Source organism: Leptinotarsa decemlineata, unplaced genomic scaffold, assembly GCF_025532065.1.
Source record: "Leptinotarsa decemlineata unplaced genomic scaffold, Ldec_3_MD MMD2_tig00026328_RagTag_RagTag, whole genome shotgun sequence".
NCBI classification, from domain to species: Eukaryota; Metazoa; Arthropoda; class Insecta; order Coleoptera; family Chrysomelidae; genus Leptinotarsa; species Leptinotarsa decemlineata.
This window is the reverse complement of record NW_027412688.1, coordinates 27184755-27208583: the sequence shown is the minus strand read 5'-3', so window position 1 is coordinate 27208583 and position 23829 is coordinate 27184755. Positions and strand designations below refer to the sequence as shown.

Here is a 23829-nt window from a genome sequence, read left to right as displayed (position 1 = left end):
TGAGTATCTCATTTGAAAAATCTAAAAATACCATATGGCTGAATAGAGAATTGGAAACCATTCCAAACGAGGTATCACACGCTTCCCCTTTTTATTAAAATGTTTTATAAGAGCTACAGCTTCTAGGGGGTCAATAGGGTAGTTGAATGATTTCAATGAAGAAGTTCATTCTCAAATATAAAAATCAATCCGATTCAGGATTTTTCATTTGCGTTCATAAACACGTAGAAAATGAATTTGTCCGTTACTTTAGGACCGCACTGTATATATACTTATAAATGAAGCTAAATGAGTTTCACTTCAGTTGAGTGGCCTAAATCACACTCGCTTTTTTTATAGTTCTCAAACTTTGGAAGATGGAAAAACCAGGAAAAACGATAAACCTCTGATTTCCTCTACTGAAAATGACTCTCGTTTAATAACTGTTCAAGTGATAGTACAAAATTCAGTGTCAGAAACCAAGGATCGAAAATAATCGAACACAATGAAGTTAGTCCCCGGTCAATATAATTTCGTCACTTTTTGCCACCCCTTAATCAATCACTTCTCGGTTCGATAGACTTGCAAGCGCTCGTAATCAGAGAAATCTATCTTGGAGCAGAAAATACGGAAGAAGAGACTTCCAACAAGAATTATTTCCCGTTTTATTACCAGACAACTTCTGGGTAACAATATCTCCGGTATACCATTTATCAAGGGGATGAATGTTACGACTTCTGCGACGCCTGTTCGATGCAATGTGGCTATTTTTGTCACTGGAAAAACAGACTGGAAATCGTAAAGGGTTTTTCTGCGTTTTTTTGACGCGACGGACCATTCTGTTAATTTCGCGTTTCCACTGTTTCTGCTGTTCATTGTGCTGGAAATGAGCCTACGAGTATTTTCAAATGCGACCTGTACTGAACTCAGTTTGTTAAAGTGTGTACTGTCAGGATGTCAGGGTTGAAAATGATAAAAATGGAAAATTTATGAAAATTCAAACGAGGCCAATATTTTGAAAATACGAAAACTCGAATATTTGTGAAGATATTCTCTGAATTTACGTTTTCTAAAGAAGTAGATATGAAAAATATCCGTTGTTTATTTCATGGCTATGTCCTTGATAACATTCGTCTCATACCGTATTTTTCTCTATCCAAGACGTAAGTAACAAATCTGAGGAAAAGAAGTTAAGACCTGCCACTTTTCTGTTCATAGGTTTGTCATGTTTCCCTTGAATTACTCAGATTATAAATGAGCCAATCAGGATTCCTGACCGTGATGAAGAATATGCTAGTCTTCTCGATCAATACCTAACAACCAATCTAGAAATTCACACAGTCACCGTAAGGTCTCCATTGGGATCTTCTGACCACAAACTCATTTCAGTGTTGAGTGAATCACCGATAAATGTTGAAGAATCTAAGCCTAGCAAAATTTAGCATTACAAATCAGCTGGATGGAAGGGTCTTCAATACCATTTCCGAAATTTCCCCTGGCTAGATGTTCGTTTCAGCACTAAAGAACCATCAACTTGTGTTTTTGAAGTCATGGAAGTTATTCTATCTTCCATGGATGCATATATTCTTTTCTCAATAAATATAACTTCTAACGGCAAACCTTGGTTCAATAAAAATTGCGAACAAACTGTCGCCTCCAAAAATTTCGCCTATCGGCAGTGACGCAATAGTTCCAGTGCCGAAAACCAAACTAGGTTTGTTAATGCTCGCAACAGTTGCGAACTCAGGATAAATGAAGGCAAAAAACTTCACAATCAGAGAATTGGTGATACACTGCTTGCCAATCCCAAGTCAATTAAAATATTCTCGGACAGTCAAGCGTCGTTGAAAGCTCTTGGCTCCTATCGAGCAACGTCTAAATTGGTAGCAAATTGCCAAAAACGACTCTCCTCGATAGGAAGACTTAACAGATTATCTCTGGTCTGGATTCCTGGCCATACTGGCCTAGAAGACAATGAGGCTGCTGACTTCCTTGCAAAGGAGGGTGCTGCAAGCAGCTTTATCGAACCAGAACCTGTTATTGGCATCGCTTTAGGCTTTGCCAAACAAAGATTGAACCCCTGGATGGCAAGAAGATTTATGGACTTCTGGCAGAATCTTTCAAGATTAGCTCACTTCAAGTCGTTTATTCACCCTCCGAAGCTTGTTACCAAACAGTTGTTGGACTACAGTAGGGATGAACTACGATGTCTAACAGGCAGTTTTACAGGTCATTGTCATTTGAATCATCATATGCAGAGAATCGGACTGTCGGAAGACAGTAAGTGTCGCCTCTGTTTGAAAAATGATGAAACAGCAGAGCACATACTTTGTGCCTGTCCCGCTGGGGGCCGAATCAGGTTTTCACAGTTTGGCAGGGTCATATTTTTACCATCTGACCTGAAAGACCACTCACCATACAAACTCATCGGTTTCGTTGAGAAGCTGGGTGTATTTTGTCGAGTGTGAATAGGTGTGAGCCACAATAAACCCTTACGGGTTGCGGGGGAGGGTCAAAGAGACTCACTTAATTTGAACCTAACCTAACCTAACTTTCGAACTAGAAGTATAGATAATTGTTACCTTCCACAATCTGAAAAAATATAAAAATTATAATGGAGAACTTTATACAAGTGTAGAAGGGCAAACTTTTTAGTTTACCCCGATAAGTTACTGCGTAAAAATCAAAGTATTTTTCACAAAGAAAAATCTTCTATTTATCAGTAACTTGTCGTATTTCACAATTTTGCCTATTAAAAAAATTATTAAGAAATTATACTTATCTTTTACGTTTCGGTGGCCAAAATCTGCCTCCGTCTTCAGAAATAGATAAAAATTCGAATATATACGCAGTTATTCCTTTTTTTGAGAGCTTATTTCTTTACTTCTTCGACAGATGTCAAAGAAGTTTTGAAATATGAAATTATGTCAATGTTGTTGATTGACAACTGAAATATTCGATGTAATACAAGGTACTCTCCGATATTAGTTTGTTGCCATTTCGCCACTATCCAAAGTTTTCTTCAAGAGGGGTAGCCAAGTACGTCTATTTCTAAGGAGCTATTCGAGATACAATTCTCTCCAGACATGAGAATATACGCTGATTCTTTTAGCTTACGTTTCTTAGAATGAGGATCATTGGTAATCTTTCTTGTCCTATTCCATTCCACCCGATGTTCACCGTCTGATTTTAAAATGTGTTCTGATAATTTTGATCCTGTCAATTGTCTATTTTTTATATAATCTCGATGTTCATTCTCACGCACTTTCAATGGTCTTGAGGTTTCACCAATGTAACTTTTACCACAAGAACAAGGTATTTTATAAATACAATTTTTTGTTTTTTCTTCAGTGTTGTTGGGTTTTGTATGTGTGAGTATAGATCTCAGTGTATTTTTTGTTCTGAAAGTAGTTCTATCATCATATCTATTTCCAATTCATCATATTTTTTCAGATAGTCTTGGAATGTAAGGTATAACGTTAGTTGTAAAAGGTGTCGTTGGATGTTGAGTCGGTAATTGTTGAGTTGGATGTTGTTGAATTTGTGAAGCTGTTTGTATGTTCGTTTGGTTTTTAATTGACTCTTTATTTTCTATTGAATTTATCGTTGAATTTATGAAAGAATCTGGATAAGCGTTATCTTTCAAAACAGATTTAATTAATGATATTTCTTTATTGAGATTTTCAGTTGAATTGCATATCATTTTAGCTCTTTTGTAAAGGCAATTTATTATACCTTTTTTAACACTCGCATGATGATTTGATGTATAGTGGAGATATCTATTTGTATGTGTTTTCTTCCGATAAACATTTGTATCAAGTTGATCTGATGACTTCTCCAACATTACATCAAGGAAAGGGAGTCGACCATCTTGTTCAATCTCTATTGTGAATTTTATTGTCGGCTCCCGCTCGTTGATATAATTCAAAAAAGTATTCAGGTCATCGTTGTTTCTATTCCAAATAGCAAAAATATCGTCAACGTATCTCCACCAAACTTTGGGACCATTCTTCAAAATACTCCATATATATGTTACTTAAGATGGGAGATAAAGGGGAACCCATAGCCATGCCAAATTCTTATTGATAGAAATCATCTCTATATTGAAAATAGGTTTTGCCTACACATAATTTTAAAAATACTAATATAGAATTAACATCCAACTTCGTTCGATGTTTTGAAGTTGAGTCATTTTCCAACATGGATTTAACAATTTGAAGAGTTTTATCAACAGGAACATTCGTGAAAAGACTTTCAACATCAAAGCTCATCAGAACATCACCATCACTGAGTGTTATGTCTTTAAGTTTATCTATGAAATGGGTTGTATTTTTTAGGAAACTATTAGTGTTTCCTGAAATTGGTTTCAAAATTTTCAAAAGGTATCTTGCTAATTTCTGACAGGGAGATGCAATGGAACTTACAATCGGTCTTAAAGGAACATTAGGTTTATGTATTTTTGGTAAACCATAGAAATGAGGAGGTTTACTAAAATGAGAAATTAGTTGAGTCCGTTCTGTTTTGGTTAGCATGTCTTTATATTTAGCCAATGTTCTATAAATTTTTTGTTCAATTTATTTTGTTGGATCATCCTTTAGTTTTTTGTAAACGTTTTTTGTTATATAATCTCATAATATAACAACTGAAATCAACTGAAATAATTTAATCGAGGGTATCCATTATCACTGTGGCATTACCTTTATCAGCTGGAAGTATTTTGATATTAGTATTATATTTACTTTCGTTGAATAAGTATAGATACTCCTCGTATTCTTTACTGCTTTCATGAAAGTTGATATAATTCGAAGTCATTTCGCGGTTATCGGGAAGTTCACTTTACTCAATTTGATGAATCTTTTCCTGTATTATCCTGCAGGGATTTTCATTATAAATTATTGCTATTCCATTAGACATTTTGTGTCCAAATGATTCAACTATTTCATGCGACATTTCAGCTCAACCCAGCCATGAACAATTACGTTCGAGCATATATCAATAAGTCCTGTTCTATTTTAGAAATCCCTCATGGCACTTAGAGCTTTGATAATGAATCTTTATATCCGGATAGCGTGTTAATTTAGGTCATTATTTTCATTACCACATAGTCTATTTGTATCTAACCGAACTGAAACCTGGCTCAAGTTCAACATTGGAATAGCCAAAAGCTCGATTTAGTCAATGAGGTCATTAAATTAACTTCAATTACCAGTTGGATGTTGGGTTTTCCAAGAATTTATGCCAGACATAAAACATGTTGTTTGCGTAGTATTGGATTGTTGTATACTCATATCATGTGCGTCTGGAATTGTTCCAAAACATAATGAGCAGATAGCAGAACACTTATTGCGAACAAACTTTGTCCACTGTCATAAAAAACAACGTTGAATATCAGAAAATAGTTCCTATTCCTTATATAATTTCAACATTCAACTCATAAACATTTTCAAAAACATTTGATGGAAATATATGTCATTCGTTTCAGCATCATATTTGAGCACATCTAATATATATATATATATATATGAATATATAAAAATGAATGTTTGTTGGTTGGTTGGTTTGTTGGTCGGTTGGTAAGTAACTTCTACATCGCTCAACCGATCGTGATGAAACTTGACAAGTAAAGGTAATTTTTCATAGAGAAGGTTTTTAGCCTATCAATTTTTCTGTAACTTGCCACTAGATGGCGCTGTAAAACAATTTTTTTAAAAGCACTGTTCTATAACGCAGCGCACGCCTAAGTTCGTTGATTCTGATTCTGTCAAAACATTGGAACAGCAACGATGCAGGAACATAGTACTAGTATTATATAGATATAACATGCAGTCAGTTTTGGATACGCATTCTCATAACAAATGAAATTGATTCCTCATTTTTACACTCGGAAAATCACAAAAAATATAAAGCATGGAAACATTTATGGAACTATTCGTTCCTGGTTTGAATTCAATTGAAACAATAAAGACAAAACTTCGGTGTCGGATAAATCAGATGACTTGTGACTTGCCTAAAACTGTATATTGGCCAAACAGGGAGAACTTTTTCCGAAAGAAACAAAGAGCATAGTAGTAGTTTATCGAATAGAAAAACCAATTCCACATTCGGAAACCACCTTTCAGCAGAAGGACATGAGTTCAACCGTATACAATGTGTTACGTTTAGAAGAGAAAAGTTTGAAACTCAATCTTCTAGAATCTCTAGAAATGAATAGATTTGCGAATTCGGGTGATTTCCTGAATTAACAAATAGAATTGAATAACTTCCCCTTACTAATACGGAAACTGGTACATAAGCTCAGGTCTTTTAATTCATCAAAAACTCAGGTATACATAAAATATTGAATATGTTATGGATTTTCATCAACTATCCGGTAATTCCATCACATATTATTCATTATTCATTTATTGTTATTGATCAACAACTTCAGGCAACAACCTAAAAACAACTCATAATCAATTCTGACAATCCGTCTCATCCAGTGTTCTGAATGAGTCTTTCACATATGGACGTATCATCGGTTGACCTTTTGAATATGCGCTTATTTGACTGATGGTCGTTAGTATTGATCAACAGTACTGCTCATCATTTTTTTGTGGGAGGAGTTTCAGAAGAAGCCCCTGTAGAAAATATCTCTTGGCTAACCAACATTGTTCATCTATCGTTATATGCACAACCTATGTTGGAACCATGAAAAGAAGTATAGGTACCCGTTTTTCTGAACACAAGAGAAACTGTTGCTTCGGGCATTGAATGACTAAAAACAGTTGGCTAAGCTGGGAACATATATTTCTGATGGAGAACTTAGCACGGTCAACTGAGCTGGAAACATATTTGTAAAGATAACATTTTCAGACAATTGAGAATATTGAAAAATTATGTGTTTTATTATAAATTCAAATCAGTATACTGAGCTAGAAACACACTTTTGTGATGATTAACTGAAAACAATCGACTGAGCTGAGAACATTTTGTTAATTGAAAATTTGAGACAGTTGGCAGAGCTGGAATTATATTTTCGTGATACGAAATTTGAAATGTTCTTAACTAAAAAAGCAAGTTACATTTTCGAAATTGAAAATTTCAAAACAGTGGGCTAAACAGGAACATGTTATTGTTGTGAAAACCTAGAACAGTTGACTGAGCTGAGAACATTTTTGTTATTGAAAATCAAAGGCACTCGGCCTTGTTTTTGTAATGAAGAACTCAAACAGTCACTTGAGCTGGGAACAATTTCAGATAATTTGGGATGCTGAACAAGTTTTTTTTAACAATTCAAAGCAGAGGACTGAGGTCACGTCTTGTGATGGAAAACCCAGAATAGTCGACTGAGCTTTTTATGATTCTATTATTGAAATTTGGATCAGTTGGCTGAACTAGGAGCATGTATTTGCGATGAAAGGCATAGAATAACTGACTGTGCCGAAAATAGTTTTGTATCTCAAAATTCGAAACAGTTGGCTGAGCTAGAAACATGTTTTGGTGATAAAGAACTTAGAACACTCGAGTGAGCAGGAAATATATTTTTGTAGATGAAACTTTTAGATACTTGAGAATGCTGAAAGAGTATTTTGTATATTTACTATCCAAAACAACATACTGAGTTAGGAACATACGTTTATGATGAACAACTAAAAAACAGTTGACTGAGTTAACATTTTTGTTATTGAAAATTTCAGATAGTTGGGTGAGCTAGGAACATATTTTAATGATGGATAACTTTGAACAGTCTATTCAGCTGAAAATATTTTGGTAATTTATAATTTGAAGAAGTGGGCTGAGCTAGGAACATGTTTTTGTGATTGAAAAATTCATTACAGTCGACTAAGCTGAGAACATATTTCTGTTATTGAAAATTCAAGACAGTTGGCTGAGCTATAGACAGTTTTCTGTTGTACACAAGATGAAACAAACGGCTAAGCTCAGAACTCATTTTCAGGGATTAATATTTACATTTCATGAATAATAGTTCCAGATAATTGAAAAAGCTGAACATGTATTCTTGTGATTGACAAGTCATGACAATCGCTTGAGTTACGAATATGTTTGTTGTTACGAATTCTGAAGTGTCGACTGAACTAATAAATTCAGCACACTGTATTTAGTTGTCTTTCACTATACGAACAACTTAATCATTTAATTTTTCATGCCTAAAAATCTCAATTTATCTCATCACTTGTAGCCGCAACAATCGAAACCATCATATTTTCCCTCGACCTGACGCACGACATTTTCTTTTCGTGAATCCGGATCATTTTCATAACGATGGAACTAATGGAGCTTGTCTACTTCTGATCGATGAATTTCGCATCCTCATATCGAATAAATCAGGAAAGCAAACTCGGAGAAGAAGCGAGGCTCCACTTGGTTGAGAGTATATTTAGTGAGACATGAAAGGTTAATATTTGAAGAGATGAAATCGTATAGTTATGATGCCAATCATGGATAATGCCTCGAAAATTTCTCTGGTGAGCTTCGGTTTCAGATTATTATTTGTTATGCAAATACTGGATGAAGCTCAATTCTCTTCGATACACGATATTATGAATTTGAATACATTCATGTGAATTGCCTAAACTGGCGAGATAAATACTCAGCTGATGTGGCAGGTCTCTTAATGAGTGGAATATCGAAATCAAGCGAGCAGAAAATATTTTGATGACTTTCATGGTGTTACTGAATCTCGTTCTGTCGATAGCTATAGTAGAGATATTTAAAAGGTAATGAATACAGTGACCATGAGAACAAATTGGTTGTAATGACTGGCAATAATGCATACATTTGTATAGCCTCTATTGAAGAATCCATCACAATTCATTTCCAGTCGATCGGTGAAGATAGACGAGTCTGAAATGAATGAATCTATTAGGAGCTCAAGCAGCGAGGGTGGATTAATCAAATTCTCCAACGATTGGCGAATACTCCATTTGGTGAGTGATCTTTCACATCAGCAGAAAATGAAGTGTTGCCTGCTTTGAAACAGATAAAATAAAAAATGACAACAGGTCTCGACAGCATCCCTGCACTGATTTTCAGATATAGTGCCTATGTTTTGGCTCGTCCTTTGACAATATCGATAAATATCTGCATCAAAACTAGTATCATCTCAGATCTATGGAAATTATCTAAAGATCGGCCAATTCATAAAAAGGATACATGTTACATGCCGGTAATTATAGACCCATATCAATAATATGCAACTTTGCCAAAGTGTTCGAAATCCTCATCTATAGAAGGTTACATTCTCATTTGAGCAATCAAATAACACTACTTCAACATGGTTTTATGAAAGGTCTCTCGAAAATCACCAACATTTTCAATGTTACCCAATATATATTTGAAACCATTGATAAGAGATCCCAAACTGATGTCATATATATGGACTTCACTAAGGCGTTTGGCAGACTTGATCACGGATTACTGCTATCGAAATTGTACAGATACGGCTTTTCTCTGACCCTGATCCAACTTTTGATATCATACTTCACTGACAGACGTCAGTATGTTATATTCAGTAGCTTCAAGTCCGTGGAATATGCAGCTACCTCGGATGTTCCACAAGGAAGCAACCTAGGTCCACTCATCTTAAACTCCTTCATAAACGACATAGTTGAGGTCACTGACATCAACTGTTTGATATACGCAGATGTCCTGAAATTATATTGTGAGATCAATGGCATCGAGGACTGTCTTCAGCTCTCCTTCAATCTGAAACGTGTTGAGCAATGGTTTTTTCGCAACAATCTCCCTTTAAACGCGAGTAAATGTAATGTAATGACGTACACACTAAAAAATCATCCATTTTCATATCAATATTTGATAAAAGATATTCCACTTCAACGGCCTCACACATTCACCGATCTAGGTGTTACCTCCGACACCAAACTTTCCGTCGCACCACACATTGAAGCCTTTATGTCTGCTGCAGAATGTATGCTGCAGAATGTATGGATTTATTGCACGAATCTCCAGAGATTTCGCGGATCTATCTACATCGAAAACCTTATACTATGCTTTCGTCAGATCAAAATTAGAATATGCATCCATAATCTGGAATCCACCTCATCAGTTGTATACAGAGAAAGTTGAATCAGTACAACGTCGATTTCTAAAACTTCTCTCCTATAGATCAGACAATATCTATCCCCCAATTGGATTTTCTCATGATGCACTGTTAGCAAGACATGTCATGAATAGCTTGAGTTGCCGTCGTGATTGTCACTCCACAATTTTTCGTTTTGAACTGATTAATAATTTACTCATCGACCCACATATTCTGCAAAAACTGAATTTCAATGTTCCTAGACCAACCTCTAGAGTTGTTAATCCTTTTTATCTGCCAACACCACGTATATACTGAAACGTTCAAATGCAAATCATATGTGTCAAATGCAGTTCCACAAGTTGTCAGCTGACATTTTTTTACTGTTCCATCTCTGATATTGGGTATTTTTACTTCAGCTAATTCTAAATGTATTGTATTATGATTTGACTCATATCCTTGTTCTGTAGTTGGGTGTAACCTGCAGAACAGTGTAGAAAGAAATAAATAAATCAGCAGGCAAGAATGGGTTTCCGCCAAAAACTGAAAACCTCATTCGCTCCACAACTATGGTGGCGCAGATTATATCTCTTCTACCAGTTATTGAACTAGTTGCAGAGATATATAGAGTAGAGGAAAGAATAATCGAATCCTAAGTAGACAGACAAAGGTACATTTTCCTCAATATAGTGAGGACCTGATCGGAGCAACACACATGTACGTTTTGGAAAATACATTTTCTGTGATGAATTTCAGGAACATTCAATGGCTGAAGAGTATTAACTGCACACCAGTCAGAAGATACCCTCTTGATTCTCTCTGATTGCTACTTCGATACCTACCCGTATGAGGGTATATATCGATCATTGGTACGTTGACTATGCCTGACAATATCAGAATCAGCCAAGCAATGCCTTTTCCCATCTAGTTTGGGCGACTCATCTTTTGAGCGTTTGCTGACCTGTTGAGACAGACAATGTTTCCTTTTTTGGTGCAGATTCTGCTACTGCTGCTCAAACATTTGACACAAAGTAATTTCATGAGATGTCATGATCTTGGAGAGGCCACTCAACCGCCTAAGTTTGCATATACTTTTGAAATACCCAGTATCAAAGCAGAATGTGAATGAATACATTTCTTTCTTACATGAAAATTAGCGATCGTATCATATACGATCGGTAAATGAGCAAAATGATTTTACTTCACGAATAAGCATGACGTATCGTTGTTTAATATCTTTGATAAAAACAAATCTACGTTTTACAAAAAAATCCATATGGAGAAACAAGGATTCTTTCCAGGTTTGTTTGAAGGTAATTGACAATGTTTCTTGGTGCATTTCATTAGTTCGCACTTCCATCGTCTAATATTATATAAATTGATTTGAAATACCTGAAAGAATCTGTAAAAAAAATAAAAAAGAGATATGCTGAAAAATAACAATTATATTAAGCATAAACAACTGAAATTACAATAAAATAAACTACAAGCAACAAACAAAAAATAAAAAAAAAATTAAACTACTCGCACGAGATGAACATTAAAAAACTATTAACAAGAAATGAAAATTGAAAATGAAAAGACTCCAAACTAAGTTAATTCACGACGTTTCGATTGTTAATATCCACAATCGTCTTCAAGTGATAAGTGGGTTTATTTCTCCGAGATATGACTATTTATAGGTCATTCGAGTGCTTTCACCTATCCCCTCTTCCCTGTCGCCTTTTCACTGGTTTTAGCGGAAGTCGACCGTTTGGCGGGAGTTGGTCATGTTCCGCTTGATTAGAGGTTTCCATATGTTGGGTATCTCTACACTAGCTTGTCTAGATGTGTTGTTGGACAACATAAAGGCGACTTCTTTGAATTTTCTCCTGAACCAGTGTTCTTCCTTGTGGATGATTTCAGCTTGAGCCCACTTAATGTTATGTTGATGAGTCAAACGTGCTTTGCTATTCCTGATTTGCTGGTTTCTCCTTGCTGTGTGTGTTGTACATGTATTTCAGGTATTTCAAATCAATTTGTATCACATTACACAATGGAAGTCTGAACTGATGAAATTCTTTCTAGGTTGTGTAATTCAAAAATCGAAATTTTCAGGGCTTAAATTATCGAAATGAACCTGAAAATGGATCACCTGAATTTTAGCTAATAAAGCGACAACCTGTATATGAAAAAAGGAAAGAAGAGGAGAAAGCTTTTTCGATCTAACATCTAATCTCTTTTGAAAATAATTTCTTTTCATTAAGAGAATACTAAATCTTTTCTGGGTATCTAAACTCCGAATGACTTTCTGAGTTTATGTTAATGTTAATTTCCTCATCATCTCCCATAAAGCATCATGAATGAGCTAAAGCACTTATCGACGTCTTCTGAATTTCATAGAGAATCACAGAGAAGGCCCAAACTCTCACCTTCATCAACAATTCATGTATTCGTTGAATTCTTGATTGCATTACTCATTCAATCTCCGCTTGGAATAATTATTTCGAAAATTAGGTCTCAGCTGAAATTTGTTCGTGTTGGAGCGTTAATGTTATTAGTTCTTACTCATTCATTGAAACATGATAAATTGATAAAGATGGAATCGAGCTGAGTTTCACTCCGTTTTGGAGCTGAATACGATGATGTCTGAAGAGGAAATTGTTTCGAGTATCACAATGAAATATGAAGACGACAAGAAACAATATACTTCACATACTTTGAAGATTTCCTGAGCTGAAAACTTGATGAAAAATAAACTGAAATAATAATAATTATAATAATAATAATGATGTTCATTTAATAAGATTGAATACATATACATATGAACAAGAAAAAAATGCAGAAATAAACATGACAAGCCACTGAAGCTCGTAGAACTTGTGTATGGCAAAAAAAACCTGAAACAATAAACTAAGTAGAGACGTTTTGTGTGTGATGTCAGTTGAGTTGGAAAAATAAATAAAAATATCATGAACATGAATCAGTGAACAAACAACATTACAAACTAAACTATCGGTCATAACATTCATCATTTATACAGCATGAACGTAGAGTAATTGAGAGTCAAATTTTTTATATTTCATTCAATGTTCTGTTCTTAATATGGTCCTTGATGACTGCACTTTTGAGTGGATGTCTATTCTATAAGGTAAGTCCTTGTTCAGAAAGATTGCAACAGTACAGAATATGGTGAACAATATGACAGGAGCGAATTAAAACATATGTATAAATAAAAGTTCAAATATACGCATAAAGCTGGTGAAGATCATGAATTGTGAAATTATTTCCATTCATACTTATGAATATTCACATTTTTTTTGTGAGAACCTGTGCTTTTTCTTTCTGTATCACTGCTTCTTTCTGTATCACTGCTTCATTTTGTTTCGTTCCAATATTTCAATTATCTCACCTATTGTTATATTACTTAGCCATAATTTCAGTTCTTTTTTGAATCTGTTATCACTTGTAATAAACTTTATTTCAAATGGAACTTACGCATAGGCAATAGGGCACAAGTATGTGAGAAATCTTTGACTTCGAAATATGCTTACTTTAGGAATCCTTGAGGTTTTTTGCTTGAATCTGGTATTGTGCAAGTGATCCAATAATGTTGTTTCATATCTTCTATGATACATTGCAAGACTTAGAAAATATAGATGCCAACGTGTTGAAAATTTATATTCTGTGAAAAGTGTTTCAGACGGATAGGTATAATCTCTATTGAAAATAATGTTAATGAGAAATTTTTGAGTGCCATTGATAACCCTGAGATGATTATCAGTAATACCCCCACACAATTATTCCATAGTTGATACTGAACTGTACAAGACTGAAATATAATGTTCGTAGCTGTGCTATGTCAAAAATCTTTTTGAAAAACTCAAATTTGTTCAGTAGAAACCTCATTTTATTCGAAACATATTCAGCGTGCTTATTATAACAATCAATTAGTCCATCAACATATTATTCGCGATTTCTCTGGAGTACTCACTTCATTGAAACATAACTTCATCAGTACGATTTTAAAGGAGATATTGTCGAAGATAAAATATTATTGTCAAAGTGTTATTATTTCCAAGAATATAAGTTATTCAAATTGAAAGTAATATTTGAACATTTGGTGATTTCAGCATTTTGGGGTGGAAAAGTAGTCAGAAAATGATAATAAATTTGTTACATATTGAAATAAATAATAATAATAATAATAATAATAATGAATATTCTCATGCAACACATAAATGTAAGTATGAGAATATAAAAACTATAAAGCATGAAAATATAAAAGCGAATGGATAGAAAATGACAGTAAGAATCAACTTCGCTTGAGCTATTCGCTGGTAGATGGCGCTATACGTAACCTCCTTGATAGGTTGTTCAAAAGAAAATCAAAATAAAAAACATATTTTAAGAATTATAAGTGTTAGAGAAATTTTGTATTACAGATGAAATATTTGACGATTTTCAATTATCCTTGATTTAGTACGGAAACAAGCTTTAAACGAAACGGAAGATACACTTTAAAATATATGAATATATATGGATTTCAACAATGAAAACTTCATCGTAAATTGTACACCTGAAAAATTCAGTGACTTAAATATTTCAAAAAATCGAAAAATAGAATTAAGGTGCTTGACATACATATCAAATCAAAAGATTGATTTGAAATATAAAATTATTCACTGAAAAAATATTTTTAGTCCATTAATATTTTGAATGAAATTTCAAATCAAAACATCAAGACTGAATTGTTTTTTGAAATTATTACTGTAAATTTTCTCTTTACTTCGAAACAAATTTTACAACTGTCCGCTCTCTGTTGGAGACTCACTGCATCTCATTATTACTATAGAATTTAAGACCTCAAACCAATGCTCAAACTTCATTATGTTGTTTGGGAGGAATTTTACGCCGTGTTCGTGCGCCGTCTGTTGAAGATTTATAATATTAGTGACTAGAACTTAAAAAAAAGTATTTTTGACAATAAATCGGACTAAAAAGTGAAAAATAAATATAGTTTAAAAAAAACTAAAAAACACGCTTTTGAAGAACATCGAACTGAAAAGTTAAAATTTTTAGTTTATTCAAACTATATTTATTGAAATTGAAATTTTACTCTTTGAATTGAATGAAGTCAACGCTTTGTCCTCCTATCAAGTGCAACCCACTGTATAAAACATTCCGCTATCTTCATCATTATATGTCATGCGAGGGATGCTGGAGAAAAAACCTCTCCCTTTGTGTAAACCTGTTAAACTCAAGTGTTATCATTAGAACTATTATTAGACAATAAACCCTAGTTTCATAACAATGTCGTGAGGTATAACCCTCCTGAAAAGGAAGCGGATAAGGCCGAGGAGAACGGACCTTTATATCAACAAGAACGTCGACAGATACCGTGTATGTTGGAAGGAGATTGTTTTAGCGGAATCCTTTTCTGCTCGCGTATCCTTTCTCAAACAAGAGCCTGGCTGGCGGCAGATTTCGTTTGTTTTTGATGTTGAACGGGTATAGTTAGAAGGGTTACTATACTAATTTATGCAAATTTTTGCAGTGCGAGCCGGGACTGGGAGCCAGCGTCATGTATAATCTGCTCTACAACCAACCAACGAAGCTCATGTTGTTAGCGGGTTGCAGCACTGTTTGTACGACGGTAGCTGAGGCAGCGAAGATGTGGAACCTCGTCGTGGTAAGATATTTCTTGTTGAAATAATGCATGCAGTGACGTCAATTTTCTAACACAGTTTTGTAAAGATACTAATTAAATAATCAAAAGACAATTTCATAAGAGTTTCTTAGTAGTTCCAAGTAACCGTCATAAAATATAATGTAGTCTAAAACGATAAGTGACAAAATGTTTTCTTAATTTTGTATCGGATACTAGGAAAATATAATAGATATGTCAACAACTAAAAACTAACAAATAATTTTAAAATGGTATCAATAGCAAACATTTTAACGTATTTTAGCTACTATGTTACCCTTAATAAACTGTTGAGGAATATTTAGTTCTAGGGGTATTGCGGCAGAGTCGAAGTATTTTTATAGCTATAGATTCCTTCAAAAATGCTTGTATGAAGATAAGATTTCATGTATAAATTGGATGAATATTATCTATCGGGATGTTGTCGCTAAGGAGCGTCTTTCATCGATTGTAAATGCAAAATTTCGAAGAAGTTTCGAGCTAATGATTTGAGGGTATATATACATGGCGCTCCACTTAAATCGACGGATTTCAATAATTGATAATCTGTTCGTGTTTTTGGCAAGAAAAGAATTGAAGCACTAGGTTACGTGGGTCTTCGTCTGAACGAATACCAATATTACACGACATTGTTAGATATATAGTTATCGGGACGCTAGTCACATAAAACTGACAAATTATACTTCATTACATGACCTCTGAATTGAATGTCAGCTGGTTCTTCTCAAATGCTGCATTTCATTATTGACAACAGCAAATATATATTCGCGGAATCACTTTGATTTTTCAACAGTTACTTTATTGTTTTGGAATTGTAGTAGATATATCATATCATAAAATAGTTGGGGAATTATCATTGGAGTGACATGATGATAAAAACAAAATTTTGTAAAGTTACAGAAAGCCGTTATAAAATAAGCTAGAAGTAATTTTATAAAGATCATACAAATCTCGCAGAAAATTGCTAGAAAACTGCTACAATACAATTTACTTTTATAGAAAAATATGTTTTATAAGTTAGTTGTAAAAACTTTTCTGTGCTAATTTCGTGACTATTTTATAACGGTCTTAATATAATTTAATTTCTAAGACAAATTTATAAAACACTTTTATTGCCTACAACTGTAGTGTGTTCACGGCTCGACTTATGAAATAATTAAATGACAATTAGCATTTTGGAAGTTATTATAAAATACCAACAGAATAAAACTGTTGTGGCACCATGAAATTATAAAACAAATATGCTGGTTGTTTTATGATTAGATCGGTTACGATTGGGAGGTTACCAAGGCATTTGTAGCAAGCATTCAAATATCTGAAAAAGTGATATTAATGTTCTGTTTGTTTTTTTCACACATGAAGTAAACGGTATTAATCATTAGTTTTTGAGTGTGTTGTAGTGATTTTTGAAAATCAAGATTTTTGGCGATGAATCTGAAAACACCTGAGATTTTAGAAAAATTTTAATATGAGTATATTATACATACAATATGTCTATAATATTTAGAAAAATTAAAAAATTTAAAGTTATGGAGGGATCTGCATTTAAAATAAAAAAGTTTTCGTTGAAAACATTTACCAAATAGTATTGTGACGCCCGAAGATGCTCTTGTATAGTGAAACACGTGTCGCGGTTTTGTTAGCTTCCAAGTATAAATCTTACATTGAAGTGTGTTTTTTGAGAACGTAAAAAAATACAAATGGAAGTGGGCCAGCATTTTGTAACCATGCTTCATTTGTATGTTATCTAATTTGGTTAATTGACACTGATTGTATGAAGGTGATTTAATAGGATATGAAAAATTCTATGAATGTCATTTCGATCAACAACTGGAGGAAAAAAATGAAAACAGGTAACAACCACAATAATGTCTTCATCGAATATAAACCTCGAAAAAATCCATTCATAAGAAATAACTTTCCCCAAGTATATATAAAATATTGTCCAAGGGAAATCTTTGAAATCTTTTACATCCAATCAGCTTTTTTCACTAGCGATTCGTATTATCTTTCACTCAGAGTTTCAACTAACCTATAAAAAATGTTGTATTTTGCAATCGGCTGTTTTTCAATGGAAAATCTCAGAAGTCTTCTAGATATCTGTGCAAGTTAAGAAAAGGTGAGGTTTCAACTTTTATTGTACAATTCCTGAATATACAATTTGATTTTCGTATCCGACAGAATCTTTTTCATGATATATATCTCTATTTCAATCGATGTAATTGGGGTGAAAAATGAAGCAGAATCCCAAATTAGATTAACAGGGGTTATTGCTTATTATTATCTCTACCATTCAGAGTCAAATATATGTGAACATCGTTCATTCATACAATAGAGTATTGGATTCAACGGAATCTCAAGAATTCAATATGTACCTAAATTTGGACTACAATTTCGATCCACAGTAATTGTCTTATCCTCTACTACCGATAATTGAATATGTGTATTCTCCGAGGGTAATCCAGGATTTGTTTCAATCATATCATCTGGAAAATCTGTTCAATCTAAACAACATACTTTTATGATGACTCTTCTTGATATGGAGAATGATCTAAATGTTCAAGGCTAATTCAGAAAAATACACTAAAAATATATTTTCCGGAAATTAATTCACTTCTTTGTTCTTTCGCCAATCCATGAAAATTGGATAGACCGATTATATTCTAGATTTGTTTGGTTAGGCTCGCTTATGGAAGAAAATACTTCAAATACAATTTGAAGTTATGAATTTACTCATATTAGTGGTTGGTCTTCAAATTTGATGATTACCTAGTTGAAGGACAAATTTAGAAAGGAATGTCATGAAACTGATGTTATAGAAAAAATCCTTTCAGAATGGAATGCAGTTGGTCAAAAAAATCAAAATAACATCAGATTGAAAAACAACTTAACAGTATTTTCGTATGTTGAATGTGGAAATGGCTTCGTTCTAGAGAACTTCATTCAACTAAGAACAAATGCCAGTGTGAATATTCTTCGGGTTTTGAGGCCGTGAACCTTGGGAATTTCTTCCTGACGTTTCGCTGCCTCCCCAGTTAGTTTGGTGTGATAATACCTGTATGTGGATTTGATGAATTTCAAATTATATCTGATTATCTTTTTCTACCTATCGACAAGCTGTTTGCTATTATTGAACTCTGTGGAATGGGATTCCATATTCGATTGAGGTTGACAGCTTCTTCTTTTCTTTTAAAATTATCCGTATATTTGTGGATTTCTATTGCATCCCGTACCAATGAGCTATGGTATCCCTGGTCGGGGGTAATGAGTTCCGTGTTTTCAAACAGAATTCTGTGGTTTCCTTCACTGAATTCGTGTTCTGCCACAGCCGACTTCTCCGTTTGGGCTAGTCTGCAGTTTCTCTCATGCTCCTTCAACCTTGTTTCCATAGATCTTTTGGTATCAAAGTGTACATCGAAACCACCATACATCGGATCCCTGGAAACACGGTTGAAGAAACATGAGCGAAATTGCAGACTAGGTCAAACCGACAAGTCGACTGTGGCAGAACACGCACTCATTGAAGGAAACCACAGGATTCCCTTAGAAAACACGGAACCCATAGCCGACTGTTCTTGGAGGCAAGTATGAAAAATGTGATCTGAAGGTTATGGTTTGGTAGTTACAAACTATTTGAGTCGAGAACGAGCCACCCTGAATAACTTTTGGAACAATTATTTTCTGGAAAAATATTAAAACACCTCAACAATAGTATACAGGGGGATACATTGTGACATATTCACATTTGATTTAACTGTCCCTATCGCACCCCCAAAGCATGTCACCATTTTTTTTAAATGAATCAGATGTTCCATGTTCAAGAGAGTAGAATACATTATGGTCTGAAGTTCATAGTTTGGAAGCTGAAATTATTTGAGTTGAAAACGAGCCACCCTGGATGAACTTCTGTACAATCTGTTACCTAGGTTTCATAGATGTATACTCTAAAAAACTCTTATTTTGTCTAGTTAGGTAAGTTCAAATTCGATAGTATCTACATTTTGTATTTGTCTCATTCTACAATAACGATTACTTACCTGGTGAAGTTACAATTGGTGTTTCTGTTTTTGTGTTGAGGAGCAATGGTTATACCCTTCGAGAACGGATTCAAAGAATGAGTTTGTACTACCAGAATGGAAATAGTTCCAGAGCTGATGCCCGTACGTTCAATGATATAATCATCCAAGAAGAAGTGTATGACACAAATAAATTTCGGAATTATTGAACAAATTTATGGAAACTGGATCTGTTAACAATAAAAATCATAACCGTTCAGGATTTGTGAACGATTTGTCAAGGATTTGTACTGCAATTTTAGGGCACGTTGGACCAATGAAAAATTTGCAGTCTCTTACTGAGTTATGTCGAGAATCAGGAATCAGTCACAAATGTTTTCAGGATCCTTCATGAGTACAAATTTCATCCATATAAGATTAGACTAGTAGATGAATTGAACAAAGATGATTTCGATAGACGTATCGAGTTTTGTAAAAGTCTCACTGCATCAGAGTTTCTTGTATAAAATTTGTTTTTCGGGTGAATGGACGTTCAGTTTGAATGGAGAGGTGATTCGGCAATATTGTCGATATTGGAGTGATACGAATCATCATTTATACCGTCAAGTTCATACCCAACGAACTTAAAAATTTAATGTTTAGGCAGGAATTTTGGGTGACCACGTCATAGGACCTTTTTTATCAATGATAATTTGACTAGTGATGAATATTTGGATACATTGGGGAATCGAATAATATCATCAATAGGACAATTGAGGAGAATATAAATTCATTCAAGAAGGTAATAGTTTTTCAGCAGGAAGGTGCACCTTCTCATTATGCAGCTCCAGTGCGACAATTTTTGGATGATCATTTTCTGGTCGCTGGATTGGCAGAAGAGGTCCTACAGAATGGCCACCAAGGTTTCCGGATATCATTCCTGTAGATTTCTTTCTATGGGATTATTCGAAGTCTTGAGTGTACGAGATAAAATCAACCACATTAGAAGATTTGAGAAAGAATATCATGAGGCATTGCCGAGAAATAACTCCCAAAATTCTTAACCATGTGAGGGCGGCAATGGAAGAGGGCGGCAATGGTAGAGACGTTTTTAACATATACTATCGAAACTTTTTCTCTTCTCATTGTACAGTAATCAGATTTTGATTCAAGAATCAATAACTTTTTTTTTTAATTTATTGCTTCCATATTTGTTTCTAGAACGAATATTTCAAAATATGACCTCCTGTATGATTGATGACCTGTTTTTCTATGAATAGTTTTTTGAGAATTGTGGGGTGCATTTGGGATTTTTTGTGGCTGTTCGAAGTAATGAAGGGGGATAATCGATTTCAGAAAAATGAGCGGTTTTGAGTATGGTCAAATTGAGGTTGAAGAAAATTTGATTCAGACGTTCGTAAAACGAAAAATCAGTTTTTCTTCGATGGTTGTAGGTTTCTTGAAATCTTCTGGCAGGAACATTTCTGTGGACTGGATTTTTGGGATAGGCTGAGCTATGAGAATAGCACTGGGAGCATACTGTACAAGCCCAATCGAGAGCATTCTTTGCGAAGTAGGAGAACCACCATTAGCAGAGCGTCGAAAATAATTAGTGATGATGTATGCTTCTAAAATCTCAGCCTGCAAATCATTGTTTCAAAAGTTATTCAGGGTGACTCGTTTTCAACTCAAATAATTTGTATCTCCCAAACTATAAGCTTCAGACCATATGTTTTATATTTTATTGAAATTTGCCCATCATGGAGCGAAACAATATAGGGTAATCCATTTTGAAAAAATTGGTAACAATTTGGTAGCAATTTTTTATTTTATAATAATTGTCAGAACGTGTCAGAGGAACAAATTATAAAACTGTATTTCTCCCAGAAATTTTTTCAATGTGTTTATAAAACAGCTATAAAAAGGAAATTGGCACCGTTTCATAAAATATTATAGTCTTCAATAATATTTTGTAACGCCTTTTTCAAACACTACAAAACAGTTTTATTCGGCAGTAACAATAACATTTTTCTAACACTCTTGAAAAATAGTTTCGTGAAGAATCTTATAAAATATTTGATATACAATTTTACAAAAGATTTTTTTAGTAATTCCAAGTAAGTGTTATAAAATATAATGCAAGCGCAAGAAGTGATTTTGTATTGGACACAAGGAAAATATAATAGATATGTCACCAACTGAAAACTAACAAATAGAAAGAATGAGGCCATTTTAATTACTTCACTTTTGTACGTATAAAACCGGTAAGGACATTGTGCTTCAAAGATTGATATTTTAACTGCGAATGAAATTTTATCGACAATTATATAGCCTATTATCAGTAAAATTCAAGCGTAAAATTTTTGGAAAAAATTATTAATTATACAAAAATTCACTCTATTGACGTATCAATTTTCTAGTTGCAAATTAACTCAGTTTGTTCTGAATAATATAATCCTATAATATATATGTACATTTCATCTGCAAATATTACTATAAGTGCAGTATTTCACAATTTCAACTCATCTAATGTCAGTATTCCGAATCGCTATTATTTTAAAATGGCGTCGTTCTATAAAATAATTTGGTATCAATATAGCAAGAGTTTTAATCGATTTTAGCTTCTATGTTACCCCTATAAAACTATCAACAAACACTTAGTTCTAGAAGTGATGGTATTGCGGTAAAGTCGGACTACTTTTAAAGCTATAGATTTCTATAAAAATGAAGACTCGATTTCTCACGTATTGTTTGGATAAATATATTTGGCTAAGAGGCTCCTTTCATCGATTTTAATGGCTGAATTTTGATAGTGTTGAGCTAGTGATTTGAGTGTATATAAACATGGTCCTTCACTTGAAAAGACGGATTTTCAATCATTAATTTAATAATCCTGTTTTTAGCATGAACAATTTTGAAACACTAAGTTACGTCTTCTTCTGAAATGAACCACTTTTATTAATTCGTTTCCAGTGACCAATATTACACGACGTTATTAAGCATATAGTTATTGGGACGCTAGCCAAATTGAACTTGACAAATTATACTTCATTACACGACCTTTGAAATCAATGTCAGCTGGTTTTTCTAAAGTGATTCATTTTATTCTTGGCGACAGCAAATATATATTAGAGGAAGCAATTTGATTTTATTACAGTTATTTTATTGTTTTGAAATTGTAGTAAATATACCATACTATAAAATACTTGGGAAATTATCATCAAAATGATAATATGATAATGAAAACAAAATTGTGAAGTTACTAGTGAAAAAATTTCTGTGATGATTTCGTGACTATTTTATAACGGATTTATAATTTTATTTTATGAACGTTTCTATGTCAAATTTATAAAACACTTTTATTGCCTACAACTGTATTCTATTCGAGGCTCGTCTAATATAATCAATTAGTATTTTGTAAGTAATTATAGTAGTATTTTGTAAGTAATTATAAAATACCAACAAAATAAAACTGTTGCAGCACCATGAAATTATGAAACAATTCTGCTGGTTGAGATCAATGTGAATACGTCCCCCTGCATACTTTGGTTTACGTATTTTTTTTATTTTTCCTGAAAATAGTTGTACCAAAAGTTATTCAGAGTGGCTCGTTTTAAATGGAATGCACCAAAAATCCACGAAGAATAGTCACACTGAATATTCCTTGGGTTTGAATATTCTCATTTACCTATACTTCCAAGTCGTATAACAAATTCAATGAAGTCATTCAAGTGAATTTCCCAGAAGTTTACAGAGGTTTGGATAATACTATTAGTCGATTCAATATTGACGTTCAACAATCGATGGCTCATATTTGCTTTCTGCACCGTCATTTCATGTAATGATGAAATATGTCGCTTGCCAGTAGAGCTACGAGTATAAATTTGAGACGGCAATTGAGATATCTGAGTGTGCCGGCACATTTGGCTTATGATAGATATTTCAGTTACATCGGACAGTTTTGGAACTTGCCGTAACGTTGATTTTTATAACCGAATATCAAAAAAACTTACATGCATATCCTAAAAACTCTTGAAACAATATAATTCATCTGACAATTGAGAAAAATTTATTAGTTCCATACAGAAACAAGGAAAATCTTGAACACAAACTTATACATTATACGAGGT

At 33.7% G+C, this 23829-nt stretch overlaps 1 protein-coding gene across 5 annotated transcripts in view; it reads left to right on the top strand.

The window, feature by feature from the left end:
• Nucleotides 1-23829, top strand: part of GABA-B-R1 (gamma-aminobutyric acid type B receptor subunit 1) — a 418797-nt gene that overhangs the window by 258728 nt on the left and 136240 nt on the right. For all 5 annotated transcript variants that reach the window (XM_023161124.2, XM_074182810.1, XM_074182811.1 and 2 more), the window contains one exon: nt 15555-15689. In XM_023161124.2, coding sequence (XP_023016892.2) covers nt 15555-15689 — 135 coding nt within the window. The remainder of the gene's footprint in view (nt 1-15554; nt 15690-23829) is intronic.